The following is a 16,643-nucleotide window of genomic DNA, read 5'->3' as shown; positions in this document are numbered from 1 at the left end:
TAAACCATGAGACGTTCCAGCATACCAGTGGATGGCCCTCCCCCTTGATGGTCAGGTAACACTTCGTCACATCAATGTGACGGTGCCGACTTAAAGGTCCGCTCGGCTCTCAGGGCCGGGGGCTGAACTCTTGCTCAGTGGCGTGTGGCTCCATGGCGATCGACAGGTCCATTTTCTGGTTCCGCTCGAGTCCCTCGTGGCCATCGCATTCTCGGGCGTGACATCGCCATCAAATCCCTCGAAAGAAGGGACTTCTCAACGACTCATTGGTTCGCTCTGATTCAAGTTGGAGGTGAGAGCAGGCATACGAAAACATAAGTGTCCATATAATTTTGAGGGCAGTGGGGTGCCTGGTTGTTGCACCACCACAAACCTGGCCATCCAGAGGGGGGGGGCATCCACTGGTAAAATGATCGTATTGTGGTTGCTTGGGGACAACCAGCGTAGATCTTCACCCGTCGTTCGAGACTTCGCCTGAACAGGGGCCTCTGGGACCGGAACGCTTTTGTGCATCCTTCTTCCATGCTATTGACACGTGTGTTCGAGTCTTCTATTGTTCTCGATTTTATCTTAAATACCCAGTGGTTGTGGCAGAAGTGGGAGCAACTCGGTCACAGACAAATTCACCATGGCCACCGGCCATCCTCATGTAACCGCATTACCACCCGAGCTCTTCACAAACGTTTTGTCACTGCTGGACGCACATGATTTATGCATCTGCAAGACAGTAAGTGTGCAGAAAGTACAGCCTGAGTCTTACATACTGACCTTGTCCATTCACTGCGTGTAGGTCAGTCGGTATTTCTCGATGACGATCCAAAGCGTGCCAGCCTTGCAGTATATTATCGAGCTTGAGCTTGCCGGAATGGTAGATGAACCATTGTGTCCTCTATTAACTGCGGAAAAGTTGGCACGACTACGCTCTTTACAACACATGCGCCGACACATGAAGTTAGTGCGGGGACCAAGTATACCGTACAATAGGATGAAGCCTTTCAAGACGAGCCCAGGCCTTCTTATACAATGCAACGATAGGGATGGGATTGAATTTTGTCAATTCCCTAGCACTATACTCGGCAATGAAGAGCGCAGGTGGACAATCGATGCAGCCAGCCTTGGCGTCGTGATTCAAGACATTTGTGTGGATCGCTCACAAGATCTCCTCATCCTAGTAGGACTCCCGTCCATACCAGATGTCTCGGGGTGGGTTCACGCGCTCTGCAGTCGCTGGGCATTACTCATGTGGATACAGACACCACGGCGGACTAATGCTTATCCTATCATTGTCTCAAGATGGTGATCCACATTCTCTCGCCGCCCAAAGTCGAATTGTGATGCAAAATGTCGACTCACGGTTGATGCACATTGAGGGTGACCTTGTGGGGAACCTCGTTGGCATACCGGAATCGTTTCTGTACGGCCATATTGACATACGGAGTTGGAAAACGGGGGAATTCCTTTGGGTGAGTGCTTCGCTCGACGTCTTTCAAAATTCGACTGAGCCACAATTGACACTTAGTCTCTGCGAAGCCATGAGGCAGATGCCGCTTTCACCACGTTCCAATTTCTCGACAGTGGCTGTGTTCTTGGTCTGGCGGACGATGATTGCATGGACATGTTCGAATTGCAACCCGAACCCGAGAAAAAAATGAATTCTCCGACAATTCTTTATCATGAAGATGCTAGGACTTTACTTTGTACACCGCGTCGACCAGGCGCCCTTGACATATCTTTCACCACAGGTCATAGATGCGGTCAGTCACAAAGGGACTCGCAACATCCGTTCTACCCTACTTCCAAACGAGACCTCATAGTACTGATTGTTAAAGCGTCCCGCCGTGGGTGGTCAGAATCACACGCGATTCCTACGTCGATGATCCGGTCATGGATCAGAGATCGTAATCTTGTGGAAAAGGAAAATTGGATTCCGCGATGTCCCCCAACACGTCACGACGGGCTCAGTTTCTACGCCGATGTTCAAGGAAAGCTGCTTACATACGTCAATGTGGAGCGTGCAAGGAAAGATCGCCTTAGGCTCCGAGTCGACTCTATGGACTACAGTTCCGTGTGGCGCCAGTGGGTTGATGATCAGACTTGCGTTCTCTCGACTTGCGAGAAGACTCACACAGCATATACCGAGGCAATTTTACAGGCGGTCGGCGGTGGCGCGCTAGTTCTTATACCGGATCATGCGGTGCTACAGGAGGTGCGTCTTGACGAATCTTCGAGCTACATAGTACTAACCCGAGTTCACAGTACGAGGATGAAGAGGGGCGGTCGATGTGGCAGGTCTACTACATTACTACTGACGAGTCCTCGGAGGCGTAGTGCCAACTATGTAACTTATGTCCATGAATGGCAGACCAATGAATCGTTCCAGATCGCGTTGCGTGATAATTCAACGGGCGGCCGATAGGAACAGTTGTGGCCACTGGCCATGTTCACCGAGTGCAGCTCCAAGCAGGTGATTTAAGATCTCAACGGCGAGGTGGACCTGACAAGAAGAGAATTTGTCTTGAAAGCGGCCCAAGTATGAAGGCCGAAAAGTACTAGATACTACGACGTGAGTAATTGCAATACATTTTTCCACATGCTGGGTGTTTTTTTATCCTCGCCTGCGCTCTCTGCAGACCAAAGGGCTCGGCCAGACTCCTACCTCATCCCGTAGTAATCATTGTCTTTATTGACCTTGTTCTAGATTCACGATATGTAGCGTTAGTCGTGATATATACAACATAGACCATGCAAGTTTGATACTGCACTGTACCATCAGATCTTCAGTCTATAAGTTACGTACAGCATGCTCTACAAATAAATAACAGTCCGGGTGTCATCATCGTCGCCAGTGAAACGGATTGGTCGACTGCGGCGCAGGAGGCGGCGCAGGATATCCCGCCCAACCTAGAGGGGGAAACGGTGCCGCTGGAGGGGGCACACCATATTGTGACGAGGGTCGCGGCAACTGAGGGGGAGGCGCCGCGTATATGAAGGGATTATTGATCTGGCTCGGCGTCGGCGTCGGCTGATATGGGTGTGCTTGGTGTGCTGGGACATGGTACGTCGTGTTCGGCGCACTCTGCTTTGTGTCGCGATTGGGCTCGGGACCTACAGGTGAGCCTCCAATATTCCATCAGCGGGCTGTTCATGGAGAGCAAATGGACGAGACATACCTTTCTTCTTGTGTCCTTTCCCAGTTTTTTTGAGTTCTCTATCCGCACGCTTCTGAGCCTTCTCCAGTTCGCGTTGCAACTCGGCCTCGGCTCTGCTCGGGAGCTTCTCCTTCTCCTTCTCCTTGCCTTTCGATTTCGACTTCTCCTTGTCTTCGCTCTTGCCAGCTGTGTGCGCCGTGCTAGAGCTCGCGCCGCCGTCTACGATCCATCCCAGCTCCGGCCCAGGATCCTTCACCTCGGGCTTTGGCCGAAGCTCCGGCATGTCGAACTTGCTCAAGTGTACCATGATGCTGCTTGGCGGCGCATATGTGCTTGGCGGCCCTTTGTGTTTGGGCTCCGGGTCGTTAAGGTTGATACGCCGTGGCCCCTTCCGGCCTGGGCCCATGGATCCATATGTGACATATTGGAATAGCGCTTCTTCGTCATCCATGCCTGCAGCGCGATGAGCGGGTAATGCCACAGCCTGGACATGCGCGAGACGGACTCACCGGCCTTGTGCCGCAGTCTCTTGGTCTCCTCGACGACCCGCAAGACCTTGGGCACCTCTACTGGTGATGCAGAGCTAATCGTGATCATAAGCATTGCCTCGTCCTGAGAGTGTCAGCCTGACATATAGGGTCACGAAGCACACTGCGACGAACCTTCAGCAGTGAGAACGCGTGTTCCGCATAGTCCTCGGCGGCGCCTTCCTCGCCCACCTCAATTTCATTTGCTGCGCCCTCGCCCTGCAAGTTCCGCAGCATGTGCAGCTCTTGGATGCGCTCGATGCCCATGCGTGGAGGAGGTCTCGGCGGGATCGGTGGAGGTGTGGTACCGCTCATCCCAGGTAGGGAGCTCTCGGACGCATTCCGGGTAGCGGCTTGTGTGGGGTCTGTGGATGATGGGCGTCGGGTGCGGAGGTTGAGCAGGCCTGAGAGAGCCGCAGGTGAGCCTGACGCTGTACCGGCGTTCTCAGTCGGGCGTGGGGCATGGGATGCATCATTTGCATCATGTAATGTGAGGAGAGTGGTGAGCATAACGATCTCGAGGCCCTTCCGGTCGTCTATGTCAAACCTGCAAGCTGGAGTTAATGCATACTGGCGGTTTATACGTACAATGGGGACCTACCGGTTGAGATTATAGTCCAGGATCTGGACAGAGGTGGTTTTCAGGCGTCCGGCTGGCTCTTTTGTGACCGCTACCAGGACGGCAGGGTCAGGTTTGCGCAGCATGTAGCATTCCTCCCGCCTCCATTCAAAGTCATGGCTAAAAGCCGCATAAGCATTTCGCGCATTGCATTGTGGCGAAGTATCACCCACTCCTCCCACTTGAATGCCCATTTGAACGAGATCGTGCCTGTGTACTTGAATTCTACGACGGCGTCAGGGTTGTAGAGCTGCAGCGTCTTGTGTTTGCTCGTAGCATTGGGGGCGGTAGCTGTTATCAGCTTGCTTTCTGCGACTGGGTCTGCATCAAGTACCCCGCAGATGCAATCAGCGCTCAGAATCCTGGACGGCAGCAGAGCCTGCATGCGCTCAATATCCTCGAGGCGTGCTCACCATAAACGTCAACCGCATAAGTAGTCCCCTGCACTCTCTGTTTGCGATAGTGTATAGTACCCAAAGGGTCTATGAGCTCAACGATGTCCGGGTCGTCTGGCCTAGGCGAGACATTGAGCGTAAACAGGTTCTTATCCAAACTCATGTGCTGGTCCCGCAATCACGAAATATGTGCGGCTTTCGAGGTGTAATAAAGATTTTCCCAACAGTAAGATGAGCGGGGAAAGAGAAGTATGCTTCATTGATCAGTGTACATGATGTCTTGAATACGGTCTCAGTGCGGGCGCTTGGCCAGTGCGCTGCGCATCCGCATCTGCACTGCTCCTGGCGGGGACGGGTTGCAGTGCGACAGGACATTATTACAGTGATGTGATGCGCGCAGCAGGTAAGACTGACGGCCGAAGCTGAAGGCAGTATACTATATAAGCGCTGTGTGAATACTGGCTGCGATCACCGAACTTAGACAGTCCACAGCGAACAGAATGATTTCAGTATCTATTGCTCCTCCTGCTCGTCCGGTACATCACACAATATAGGCGGCAGAGACCCCAGCGTCAACAACCTGCAAACCTCCCAAATGAACGGCCCGTACTCCCAATAAAATGCCCCGAATGCCGCCCCGCCCAGATGCGCCCAATGATTGAACAGTCTGCGGGCGGGCTCTCATCAGCTCTGCGGTATCATAGAACGGAGTCAGCCGGGATGTACTGACCTCCAGCCACGCAAGACACCGATGACGTCCAGCGCAAGTAGCATGCCGAGACCCCACTCGATGGATAATGGGAATGTTGGCGGAATTTTCAGCGCTAGGTCCGTATCGGGGTACGCAAGGGCGACGACGGTGAAGGCGCTGTAGACTGCTCCGGACGCACCAACGAAGGAGGGTATGTCCTCCGGGGAGGCTGTTCGCTTGAGGCGAAGGCGTGCGAAGAAGCCTGCCTTGGGTTTTGAGGCTGCTGCAGATGATGAAGGATGAGGGGCGGACGCCGCTGAGGAGCGCAAGCGGGCAACAAGGCGGGGAAAGCTGATGCGGGATGCGGCAACGTGCGAGACGAGATTGGAAAAGAGGCCCGCTGTGGGTAGATCTCGAGTATGAGTATTCTGACTTGAGCACACTGAATGGACGGATGACAGACCTGAAATGAAGAACGCAAGGAAATGCCACTTTGGCGTTGCCTCGCGCAGGTTGTCTGGATCGTGGTTGCGCTCTTCAAATAGGTACTGAGCGGCGGCGGAGCCTATAAAAGGGCACGATCAGCGAACACACACAAGCTCCAAGCTGACGACTCACCGAATGCTGCAGCCGCTGCAGAACACAGCCAGAGGTGTACAAACCGTCTATGGCTGAACAGACTCGTTAACATCGTATATGACCGCCCCGAGAGCGGACTGTGCATGAAATGCGTCTGCATGAGCAGTCGCGTGCGCGGGGACTGCCACATGAAGTAGAGCAGCCCGTTGAACGCGCCCACGACCCACGCCAGGCGCCGCGTCTCGGTCGTGTCGAGGACCGGCTGCGCGACCTGGATGTACGTCCAGATGAGCACGTTCTTAATCGACATAGGCCAGTCCTCGATGGCGTCCTTCATGACCGCGAGGCTATCTTGCAGGTCCTATCACGGCCGTGGCGTCAGCGGGAGCGCCAATAAAAGGAAAAGAGGAGGAGCGCACCTTGCCAAAGGCGTAGTATCGCGCTCGTCGCATCTCATCGTTCGTGGGCGGACGGTCCCGCCATGCAGGCGCAGAGGAACAAAGTCGATTTGACCATTCGTACGTCTCCGTGTTTGTGAGCCGCGCACCGACGAATAGAGCAACGAGGGAGCCGCATGCGAAGAACTGCATTGCCATTCAGTCTGTCTGTGAGACCGTAGAGCACACACCACATACTAGCACCTGCGTCCTCACAGACGGACGACGCACGCTGTCAGAAAAAGACGGCAGCTTGCTAGTCCGTGCAAGCTGCTGTTGGAACGAAGGAAAGGAGGTGAACCATGGGAGGTTTCCAGGCTGCAGATTACTGGGTGCTATTGGTTCGGAGCGCTTCAGACGAGTGAAAGAGAAATGTCGAGATGATATTCGACATGCTGGCCAGCGGAGTGGTGGGCGTAGAGACGAGAGCATGTCTGCATGCAGCGCCGCGTCGCCTATGCCGGTGGCACACCTCAGGCGCCTCTCATTTCTCAAACATTTACTTGCCAAAAAGCAGGTCAAACGGCAGCGAAGACCGTCCACGGACAAAGCATACGTTGCCAGAACATGATGTGCATCGACGAGAGGTCATTAGTGACAGAAAGTAGTACTTTGCAGCATTCACTATGCGGTGGCAACCTCCTCGGGAGCCTTCCTGCTCTCCTGTATCCGCTTTTTCGCATCCTGGACCGCCAGCTCCCTCGCTGCACGCCGCTCGGCGATGAGCCGCAGGATGTTACCCCTGCTCGCCGTCACACCCGTCCGCCACTTCCAGTCCTTGCTCCCCATTCTGCTCACCCGCAACAGCTCCTTCTTGCGCTGCTCGTCGAACGCCTTCGCCCGGAAGCTCGTCTCGAGCCACTCCTGCCGCTTCTCGCGCTCGGCCCGCGGCATGTCCTCGACTGCCAGAGGGTAGTAGAACGGCTCGACAAGCCCGACAACCGCGCGCTTGTACGTCTTGTGCCGCTTGCGCAGCGTGATTGACAAGTCCGACGGGTTGCGGGTCACAGGCGCAAGGTAATTGTCCGTGCGAATATACGTTGTCTGCACGCCGTACGCCGCAAGCAGATACGAGCGCACATCCGTTTTAGTGACCGACTGCGGGATGCGGAAGGTCGCCTCGTACGGATTGTACGGCTGGCCTGGCGGCGTGTGGTTGCGTACAAGCCGGAAGACGATGTTTGGTAGGTACACCTTCTGACCGACAATTTGCGCCTCCGTCGTACCGTCCTCCTTTACGACCTCGCGCACACCGCGCAGGCGGCTCCGGCGCGCGTTCAGCCGGTCCAGCCACTCTTTCTCGCTGACGTCGGTCCCGTCGCTGCGCATGAGACTTCCCTTGGCCAGCTCGCGCTTGTACCGGGAAAGCTCGGTGGGAGTGAGGCCTTCGGGTGTTGCATCGGACTCGGCGGGGAATTCTGGGTGTTTTGTCTTGCGAATTCGGAGTCGGCGGAGACGCACAGCGCGAGGAGTGGACGCAGTACGTGCTACCGCGGCAGCATCAGGTATGGTGGCATAAAGGCGACGGAAGCACTGCTGCATCGTCGCGAGCAGCATGAACGCTCTCGCTGCTAACGACAGCGAGCAATTCCATACCAGCTATTTGTGCTTGTTGATCCAGGCGCTAACCAGTATCTCGGCTTCCTTCCAACATCCATCTTTGGATTGAAGCCATAAATTCAAGGCTTTGCAGCAGTCTAGTTTGCGCTTCTACACATAAAGGCACTCTCGATACACTTACGCATTCAATCTGTGACGCAAAATTCCGTTTTACCAAGAGGGTGGGATGGGTTTCCTTTTATGGAAATGATGCTTACCGGTATTTGTGCTGTGGCGTCTCCTGTGTTCCTGCTTCCCCATCGCACTCGAACGTGCGCAGACTGCTCGTTCTTGCAGGCTCCTCACTCTCTTCATCGCAACGCTCTCCTCGGCATGGCGTTCTCCTTGTTTCGTTTCGGACGCTTTCTACGCTCTATATTCTCTCCAGCGGCGACCTTCATCGGCTTCTCGTGCTTGCTTACTTTCTACTTCCTCCTCTATCAGCCTAATGCGGGGCCTGGGGCCAAGCAACGCGTCGGCTGGCAAGCATGGGAAGCCGTCGGTGAAACATCAGTGTCGGGGAGCAACGTGAACGGCTCTGTGGATGCAAGTACAGGCGCGGGGACCGTCGGGACACCGTCTCAGGCTGAAGGCACGGATTGGTGGAATGTCACCTCGCAGGACACGCAGAACGTCGACTCCGCGAGCTTGCCGCTTGATGTATGGGACCCGCTCTTGCCTCATGATACAGGATGTGAGTAGTTCTACAACCTGCTTCCAGTCGTATCTGCGCCGGGAGAATGGGATGCCGTTCAACGTCTGCCTTCCCGTGCAATGCACCATCACCGACACGTCCAAAGAAATGGGTCTTTGTATGTAGTGTATGGATACGATTCACTAAGCTTGAGCGATAAAACGTGAGGCACTTGAGTCTCTCGCACCGCGGACAAGACCCTCTGTCTCGGCCCTGTCCATGTCCCGAAGGAAGGACCGGTTTATGCCCCCCAGCGTTTTACACAGGAAGAATATGGGGTTTTATTCTCGAACCTGGAGCGCCGTCGCAATCACCATGTCCAGCGTTGGGCTGCCCGGGCAGAGGGCCTTGTATGCGGTACGGCTCATGACAGGGCTGGGCGTTGAACCCGTCCTCCGCTTGGGTCTTTGCAGCGTTTCAGAGTGAATGTCGGGCACACAGGACAGTGCTGACCTGACCATCTCAGTGTCCGAGATCGATATAACAACTTGTTTCATTGATCCATGGTATGCGGAGACCCTCCGCAGCGATGTATGCGCGCCGGCAACGACGAAAGAGGATGACGCGTACAAGGGCAAGTGGGTCCGCGTCCCGCGCAACTTGAACGTACAGTCTGGAATGATGAGTTTGGTAAGAGAATGTTTTCCACTAGCGAAGGACCATACATTTGACGGCTGCGTGCACAGAACATTTACTACCGCCGGACGCGTCGCCGCGACATCCCTGTCGTCACTGATCTGCGCATCCTGCCCGACCGCGAGACGCCGATCCCGTTCACCGCGGACTGGCACAAAGTCTCGCACATGGTCAGCCCATCGGGCGAGAAGCTTTATCTCTGGTATAGGACAGAGAAGACACTTCTGCAAATGACGACGGCAGAGCGGCAGAACGACCTCGTGACCGAGCTCGACGTGCTCTTCGGCGACGACCAGCCATGGTACGGGTTCGAGCGGCTCGAACGGCCAGTTCTCGAGGCCAAGCCTATCGTGAGGCGCGAAGCCGTCTGGATCACATACCGCAGAGGCGTTCACCGTACGTCCCGTTATCACCTGCCTACGTCAAGATGCTAATGACAAACTTCTAGCGGCACCCCGCGCTCCCCCGCTGCACTTTTCGCACGACGGGCGCTTCAAGATTATGCAGATCGCGGACCTGCACTTCTCGGTATCTTCAGGGAGCTGCCGGGACACGCCGCTTGTGCCATGCGCGGGGGACAACCTGACCGCGACACTGCTCGGGCGCTGGCTCGACGCGGAGCGCCCGGACCTTGTCGTGTTCTCGGGCGACCAGCTGAATGGCCAGGGCTCGTCATGGGACGCGCGATCCGTCCTCGCAAAGTTTGCGCGTGCAGTGACTGACAGGGGCATTCCCTGGGCAGCGGTATTTGGTAATCACGACGACGAAGACGGGGAAAGCAGAGAGGCGCAGGTCAAGTATATGCAAGGGCTCCCATACAGCCTTGTGCAGGCGGGCCCGAAAGACCTGCATGGGGTCGGGAACTACGTGTTGAAAGTGAAGAGTGCGGATGCGTAAGTCTTACTGGGTGCAGAGCGCACATGTTTGGTTGACATGATTGCATAGGTCCATGACGCAACTTCTGACCCTGTACTTCCTGGACTCGGGAGCATATTCCACGGGCTTCTGGGATTGGTTCGGGTTCTTCGTTCCTACAGAGTATGACTGGATACACCAGGCACGTTTGCTTTTCAAATGAGTCTCGTCTCTATCTCATCGCGACAATGATACTGCCTTTCAGGACCAAATTAACTGGTTCCTTCAACAATCTTGTAGGCTCAACTGATACTGATAAGACTCACAATTCCCCGCTGACAAGCTTTCATATAATCAGCATGGGTTGATCCTATCGAGCGGCCTTTTACCCCAGACAGCGGAAAGGATCTCGGCGATGTCTGGAAGCGTCAGGCAGCCGACCAAATCACACCGGGCGCCAAGCGCCTTGCGAAGCCCAACGCATTGATGTTTTTCCACATTCCACTGTGTGTGACATTCCCTTAGCTCAGATCAGAACAGTTGGTTCTTAACTTCTCGTGACGTGTACAGGCAGGAGAGCTACGCGGCCGCTGACGTCGATCCAGTCACCTCGAAGCCGCTCGATGTCGGTATGCACGACCTTGAGGGCCAAGGTTCAGCCAAGAAGCAAGACGGGTTTTTCCACAAGGGCATTTTGCAAGCAATGGAGAGCGACCACCGCGCTGGCGGGAACGCGCACGAGGTGAAGGTCGTTTCGAATGGTCACTGTCATTGTAAGCGTCCCACTTTGTTCCCCGAGCCGCACTGTCGCTGACGTCGAATGCGTCAGTGACGGAGAACTGCAAGCGTCTCAAGGGCGTGTGGTTGTGCTTCGGAGGCGGAGGGTGAGTCTGGACAGGCCTTCTATTCACACGCAGACCTATTCACTCACGCGGGGCGTAGGTCATACTCTGGCTATGGCAGGGTGGGATTCGACCGCCGTGTTCGCATCTACGACATCTCGGACTTCGGCGAAACCATTCGCACGTACAAGCGCATGGAGCACGACGAGATCATGGATGACATGATTCTTGCAGGAAAAGGTGCTCCAGCGCCGTTCGAGGGTCTACGATGATGCTAGCGCTATGGAGACTCGTGGACTCTTTGGATTGTAAGATTATGTATTCTAGATAGACCGACCTGTAGTAGTACGAATACATGGAGTGCAAATTGGAGCGGTGCCCAGTGTCAAGTAGTGCTTACCTCACAACAATGTGCATGCAGCGCATGTCCTAAACCTCACACGACGTCCATTGTCCCGATCACCTTCATTTGTGGCCTAAGTATCCCCGTCACGATGTCACGGTGGCGCTATACCAAATCGTTGGTTCGTGACATAACACATGGGGATCTAAACGGTTTGTGCGACTCGGACCAGTGCTGCAGACGGCAGATGGTAGACGTTCTCCCTTCTATATCACGGACCGTTTGAATCTTGGAGACACTGTAGTGGCTGTTAGTTGGTAGTTTGCTTGCTGAGCAAAGGCTTGATCTTGAGAACCCGGGCCCGGGTCCTCTAATCGAAGAGACTTCCGGATTTTGAAAAACGAAAACCGTAACAATCCGGCAAAGAGATTCAGCGTTTCCTGCTATCCATCAGCAATTCATTGCGCAAGAGGTTCCATCGAGCTGCTTCAGAAGTCCATACATCCACCCAAAGGTAGCAGACAACGCACCGTAGGATCTTGCGTCGGAGGACGCAGCGTAGATCGGCTAGTCAACCCACACGATCTGCGGTGTGATCCGGGGCATGTCGCCCACGGATCCAATCTAGCGGATCATTCAGGGGGCGCTTGCAGGGTGTAGCCCAATTCCAGGGCCTGACTCGCTTCAAGCGAGGCTATCTCCCTCTTGGTGTGGATATGCGCACACTGAGTCAGGCCCTGAAAAATGGGTAACGTCGCAGAATAGGCTGCGTGAGATTATCAGATTGTCAGATTCCCCTGAGGAATAATCAGAACGCAGCTAGGCCAGCCGTATTGCTGGATGGTCATAGCCAGTCAACGGAGAGTTTCGAAAAGAACGTTCATCCTTTCCCGCGTAGAGGATATGGGGGATTGACGTGGTAGATCTGGCGTCAGCGGACCAGAGATTTGTGGGATCTGGGGTGGACAGTGGTTGAGACGGATGTGATTACGATCGCTTCTGCGATTTGCGTTCGTGTATATCGCGTCTAGGCGGGTGCTTCGAGTGAGCGGAAGCCGGTGAGGCGCAGTCGACCAACAACTAATCGCAGTTGGGCGTACCGCTGTCTGTCCTCTCCTGGCCTGCTACTTGAAAAATTCGTGGTGGACGTGAGTACAGTCAAACTTTCCTGGGAGTTCTGTCTCCGAGCGGGGGGGAAGGATATGCCACCCACATTTGACACCCATCATGGGGCCTACGCAGCTGTAGGGTCACACCTAGCATTGGTGGACTTCCTTGCATGACCTGTAAGGCCTTGAGGCGCGATCGCTCAGCAAGGCTGTGGGGCTCACCTAAGCACCACGACGGCTGGTATTATCCACAAGATGCCTCAGCAGGCTTGGTGGATGGAGAGGGATGCGATATATTGCCGTGCTCGCCGCTCCGTGGATGAAGGTGGGAGCGACTTCGCATCTTGCCTACTCCCCCACGCCCCCCAGAAGCACTGGCACGCTGCGCCGATGACGCTATTTCCTGGATGAAAAGATGCTTGCGCAGGATTCCGTCATAAGTGAGTGCACCACATTCCTGGCGAGGCCTGTCTTGGACGGGTATATGTCTGCTGCAGGAAGCAGCGCTAATCAGTGCCGAGCTTCAAGCGTAGTCGATACGGCCGCGCGATAGACTGCTACCCGCAATGGACTTAGCCGTGACCTGGTGTTCGCCTACGTCAAGCACACACGATCACAGGTGTTACTTGCTGAAACCTGCTCGAGTATGCTCCACGCATCCTGCGCGAGGCTGATCGCTTCGAGGGGGGCACCGTTGAGCAGGTTCGTTGTCCCTCATGCTCTGAATGTATTCATTGAGCAGGCCCCACACCCACTGAACTGTGTCGGAAGTTCTCAAAAACTTTGCTTCTTGGACCTTCCGCTAAAGCCGGGGATAAGGAGACCTAGTGTTATGTTCAAGTTGATCGTCAAAGACGTCGCCACTGTCTACGAGCTCGGATATTTAGAAGTGAGACCTAATTAGGACACGGCGGCTGACGGAGCGCCTGAACTCTCATCAATCGGCGAAAGCCCTGCAGCTGTCGAGTTGCGTGGCCAGATCTAGGATCTACGAGGTTATATCTGGTTTGTGACCATAGATCCTAGATTTGGCCGTGCAACGTAAATGAGGGAAATGGCTAGCAATATCTGACGTTCACATGTACATCGCTCACAAGACTATGCAATCGTTTTTTACTCTGTACAATTCACCACAATTTGTTACGTTTCTGATTTGGGATTATCTGCCTTTTTGCTGATATAATCATCCTTGTAAATGCTAAGCCATATTGAATCGCGGACTTCAATCCTTCCTTCTCCCGCCTCAGTGTCGCATTTGCCTTCTGCACAGTGATGTGCGGTCAGTGTCTATAGTCATCCGGCATAGTCACTGACCGCTGACTTGCCACTGACTTGCCACTGACCCTGGGAAAGTCATGACTCCGAGGGTCCTCTAACACAACGGTGGTCGAGGTCATATTTCCTCTTATGATATCTCAGGATCGCCAGATGCTAGTCTACGTTACTAACTATATACGGACACGGATGACAGTGACTGCAGCCATCTGCCTGTTTCCAAGAGTGGAAATCGCACCTGACTGTGGGCAAAGACCTCAGACCGTGGGTAAAGTCACCGCCATTCAAGTCATTTACCATCAATAGTCAGTGACTGGCACATCACTGCTTCTGCAGCTCTGTTATCGATTTCATTGCGAGCCTCTGAGTCTCTTTTCGCAGAAGCATGGTTGAAGGCGACCATTGGCTTTGTCAGATGTCTACGTAGTTCGGCGATATCTCGTACCCTGAGTCGTACATCCTTCGAATGACCAGCTTCTGAGTCCATTTCGTCCATATTGTGCAGTTTATTCAAGAATCATACTCATTGTCGCGCCGTAGTTACCCGGGCCCGCCGGAGAATCACCACTGTCTCCGTGCGCTTGACATCTGCAGCTGAGGTGATAGTAGTAAGCATTCTCTTCTGGGGACGAACGCGGGGCGTCCGCCTGTCGCACACGCTCTCGACCCAAGGCTCGAACAGTCGGTCTGAATGGCTCGTGCCGCCCATGCACCTATACGACACGAATCATTTTCTTTTGTAACAGCCTTGTTCCCGGTACTTGGCTCTTCACCGTCTATACTGTCCGAATCCGCAACGTTATTTGACCTGTGCATGCTGCCTGAGGTCCCACTGTTATCCAGCGACATGCACGGTCTGTTTCCAAGGGTTTCCACGGTTATCTCCCTTCAGCTGCCATCACGCGGCCCACCGACGTCTGAGACCTGAATGCTCTCGCCAAGAATATCCGTTCTCGGAGCGCTGACGTTCGTATCCCTCGCTTCCTATACAATAGTGCTCCGCACCGAGGTCGCGAGATTCCACCTTAATCTGAATGTCGCATTATGGATTTTCGGGCAGGCTGTATGAGGTATGATGATATCGTCATAGCCTATATTCGATAGATCTCCGATTGCGCACCTCGTTTTCTGACGATTGCGGTTGGATGGTGCAGGCTATCAATGTAACTCCGGCGGCAGGTGCAGCCACCGTAAGCCCCAATGTAGCCTGCCCGAAGACATTGACACGTCCCGCTGGCCTCCAAATCCCCCGCGAAATTGCGACACGCCTCGCCCCGCGCTGCCATTTTGCTAGAAGGTCGCCGGTGTCCCTGCATGTCCAGGACCGCGTTCTTTGACGCGATATAAACGCGCCAACGCGTCCATACTCGTCGCCATTCCTGCACGAACGACCCCTCCGCGAGACTTGCACTGTTATCTGCGCCTACTCCGTAGCACCAGGGAGATGTGCTATCACCTCGTCACCCACATAGAGTATGCGTGTTCGCACCAGGTTCCGGACCAGCGGCACTATGTAAGTTCTCTGCTCGCTGAACACGCGTACGACACATGACATTACCAAACATGGCGTGCACCGAACACGAATGATGGGTGTGCATGCGCACAGATCGACTGCAACCAGTGGACGTGTAGGCTGAGCAGGCTCCACAACCCGACCGAGCACGACTGCATGCAGCAGTGCACTGCGATGTAGGTGTGGTAGCCAACTGCAACACCGACAGTACTTATTGGCCTGTACTCAGAATCCTCCCCGACCAGGCACTCGTGATGGAGGTCCGACAGGGCCGCTGTCATACGTGCCTTGGACAAACCGAGCCAACCTCAATGAACGGCGCACACAATGCGCCGGCTAACCATAACGATGGCGATGGCAATACAGGGGTAGAAGGCGATGAGAGTGACAGTACTTCCTGAATGTCCGCTAGACAAAGACAAGAGGCAAATGCATGGTATGGACTTGACCAACCAACATTCACGTACCCATTAGCATGTTCCTGTAGAGACCGACAAATGAGAGTTACGCGTAGTTTATCAGTGCCGTGTACGATTACGCAACGTATCTGCAAATGTTCATCCATTGTACGAAGGTGTTGTATTCGCGCTAATTCGGGCTGGATCACGTCTTCTTTGAGGGCGTGATTGATTCTGAATTTAATCTACTAAAGGCAGGAGAACTGGTAGGATAGGCAGAAAGAGGCTTTGGACTTAGGCGTGACATTGTCTATCGGAATCACGTCTTGGGGGCGAACTGTCAACTGGGTAAACCTACCCAAACACACGAGGTATAACGCTTGCCAGCTGGCAGGACCAGCCCTTCCATACCGTGCTCTCCAAGTACGGCGACTCGTTTTCCGGAGAGGTTTACTACCATTGCTAGACACGTCGTGCTTTCAGCGGGCAAATGGCCCGATGCCGTCAGCTCATAGAAACCCGTCTACCAAAACGCACAGCTGTCGGTCACCTTCCTATCGTGCTCATCGTCCATGGAGTGGAACATGTGGAGCCACTCTTGAGAGCGATCCGCGGTGTAGAATGATACTCTGAATCGCTGGGAACTCTGGAGAGCTTAAGCGGGCGAGAAAGGGTTCGGCGGACCCAGCCCTACGGGACGATGATGAGATGGATTTCGAGGAAGCGCGGACGTCGGAGGAGAGGAAGGTTTAGTCTAGGTGCCGTCACGCGCTAGAACATTGTCGGCTGGGTGACTTGTCCACGGGAGAGAGCAGAGGCCGCTCGAATTCTCGCGCACAACGGCGATACGATGGCAAAGTCCACGTGGAAGCGGTGAAAGCGAACTGAGACTCAACCGAAGATCAGAACGGGCGAGTACCCGAAATGTCACTTCTCACACTTACTGCAACAGTGTATGTTCGTCGCACACCTTCCACATGTT

General features: G+C 54.4%; 6 protein-coding genes across 6 annotated transcripts; 3 read left to right on the top strand and 3 right to left on the bottom strand.

The window, feature by feature from the left end:
* Positions 1-628: 628 nt before the first annotated feature.
* Positions 629-2,416, top strand: POSPLADRAFT_1136694 (hypothetical protein; the record flags this gene model as incomplete). The annotated part of the gene is made up of 4 exons (XM_024484717.1): positions 629-727; positions 791-1,203; positions 1,253-1,463; positions 2,363-2,416. 4 exons carry the CDS (start codon positions 629-631, stop codon positions 2,414-2,416), a joined length of 777 nt encoding a protein of 258 aa, XP_024340653.1.
* A 689-nt stretch (positions 2,417-3,105) lies between these two features.
* On the bottom strand, positions 3,106-4,853 carry POSPLADRAFT_1138353 (hypothetical protein; the record flags this gene model as incomplete). Its single annotated transcript, XM_024484898.1, has 7 exons — positions 3,106-3,602; positions 3,659-3,761; positions 3,812-4,004; positions 4,107-4,223; positions 4,278-4,415; positions 4,469-4,616; positions 4,709-4,853. The coding sequence occupies 7 exons, from the start codon at positions 4,851-4,853 to the stop codon at positions 3,106-3,108; spliced, it is 1,341 nt and encodes a 446-aa protein (XP_024340652.1).
* Positions 4,854-5,188: 335 nt separating this feature from the next.
* On the bottom strand, positions 5,189-6,829 carry POSPLADRAFT_1179471 (hypothetical protein; the record flags this gene model as incomplete). Its single annotated transcript, XM_024488670.1, has 6 exons — positions 5,189-5,357; positions 5,421-5,781; positions 5,845-5,946; positions 6,000-6,321; positions 6,380-6,544; positions 6,596-6,829. 6 exons carry the CDS (start codon positions 6,827-6,829, stop codon positions 5,204-5,206), a joined length of 1,338 nt encoding a protein of 445 aa, XP_024340651.1. The 3' UTR covers positions 5,189-5,203.
* Positions 6,830-6,981: 152 nt separating this feature from the next.
* Positions 6,982-7,941, bottom strand: POSPLADRAFT_1039203 (hypothetical protein; the record flags this gene model as incomplete). The annotated part of the gene is made up of 1 exon (XM_024477503.1): positions 6,982-7,941. A coding segment is annotated over one exon (920 nt), but the record flags the coding sequence as incomplete, so codon positions are not given.
* Positions 7,942-8,329: 388 nt separating this feature from the next.
* On the top strand, positions 8,330-11,395 carry POSPLADRAFT_1179467 (hypothetical protein; the record flags this gene model as incomplete). The annotated part of the gene is made up of 10 exons (XM_024488669.1): positions 8,330-8,690; positions 9,157-9,320; positions 9,377-9,722; positions 9,775-10,219; positions 10,272-10,383; positions 10,447-10,477; positions 10,540-10,687; positions 10,752-10,954; positions 11,011-11,065; positions 11,124-11,395. 10 exons carry the CDS (start codon positions 8,330-8,332, stop codon positions 11,293-11,295), a joined length of 2,037 nt encoding a protein of 678 aa, XP_024340649.1. The 3' UTR covers positions 11,296-11,395.
* Positions 11,396-15,194: 3,799 nt separating this feature from the next.
* POSPLADRAFT_1137107 (hypothetical protein) lies at positions 15,195-15,443 on the top strand (the record flags this gene model as incomplete). Its single annotated transcript, XM_024484758.1, has 2 exons — positions 15,195-15,263; positions 15,357-15,443. The coding sequence occupies 2 exons, from the start codon at positions 15,195-15,197 to the stop codon at positions 15,441-15,443; spliced, it is 156 nt and encodes a 51-aa protein (XP_024340648.1).
* Between the last annotated feature and the right edge of the window lie 1,200 nt (positions 15,444-16,643).

Source organism: Postia placenta (assembly GCF_002117355.1).
Source record: "Postia placenta MAD-698-R-SB12 unplaced genomic scaffold POSPLAscaffold_4, whole genome shotgun sequence".
Classification (NCBI taxonomy): domain Eukaryota; kingdom Fungi; phylum Basidiomycota; class Agaricomycetes; order Polyporales; family Adustoporiaceae; genus Rhodonia; species Rhodonia placenta.
Note: the sequence above shows the minus strand (reverse complement) of the source record. Positions and strands in the feature narration are given on the sequence as shown.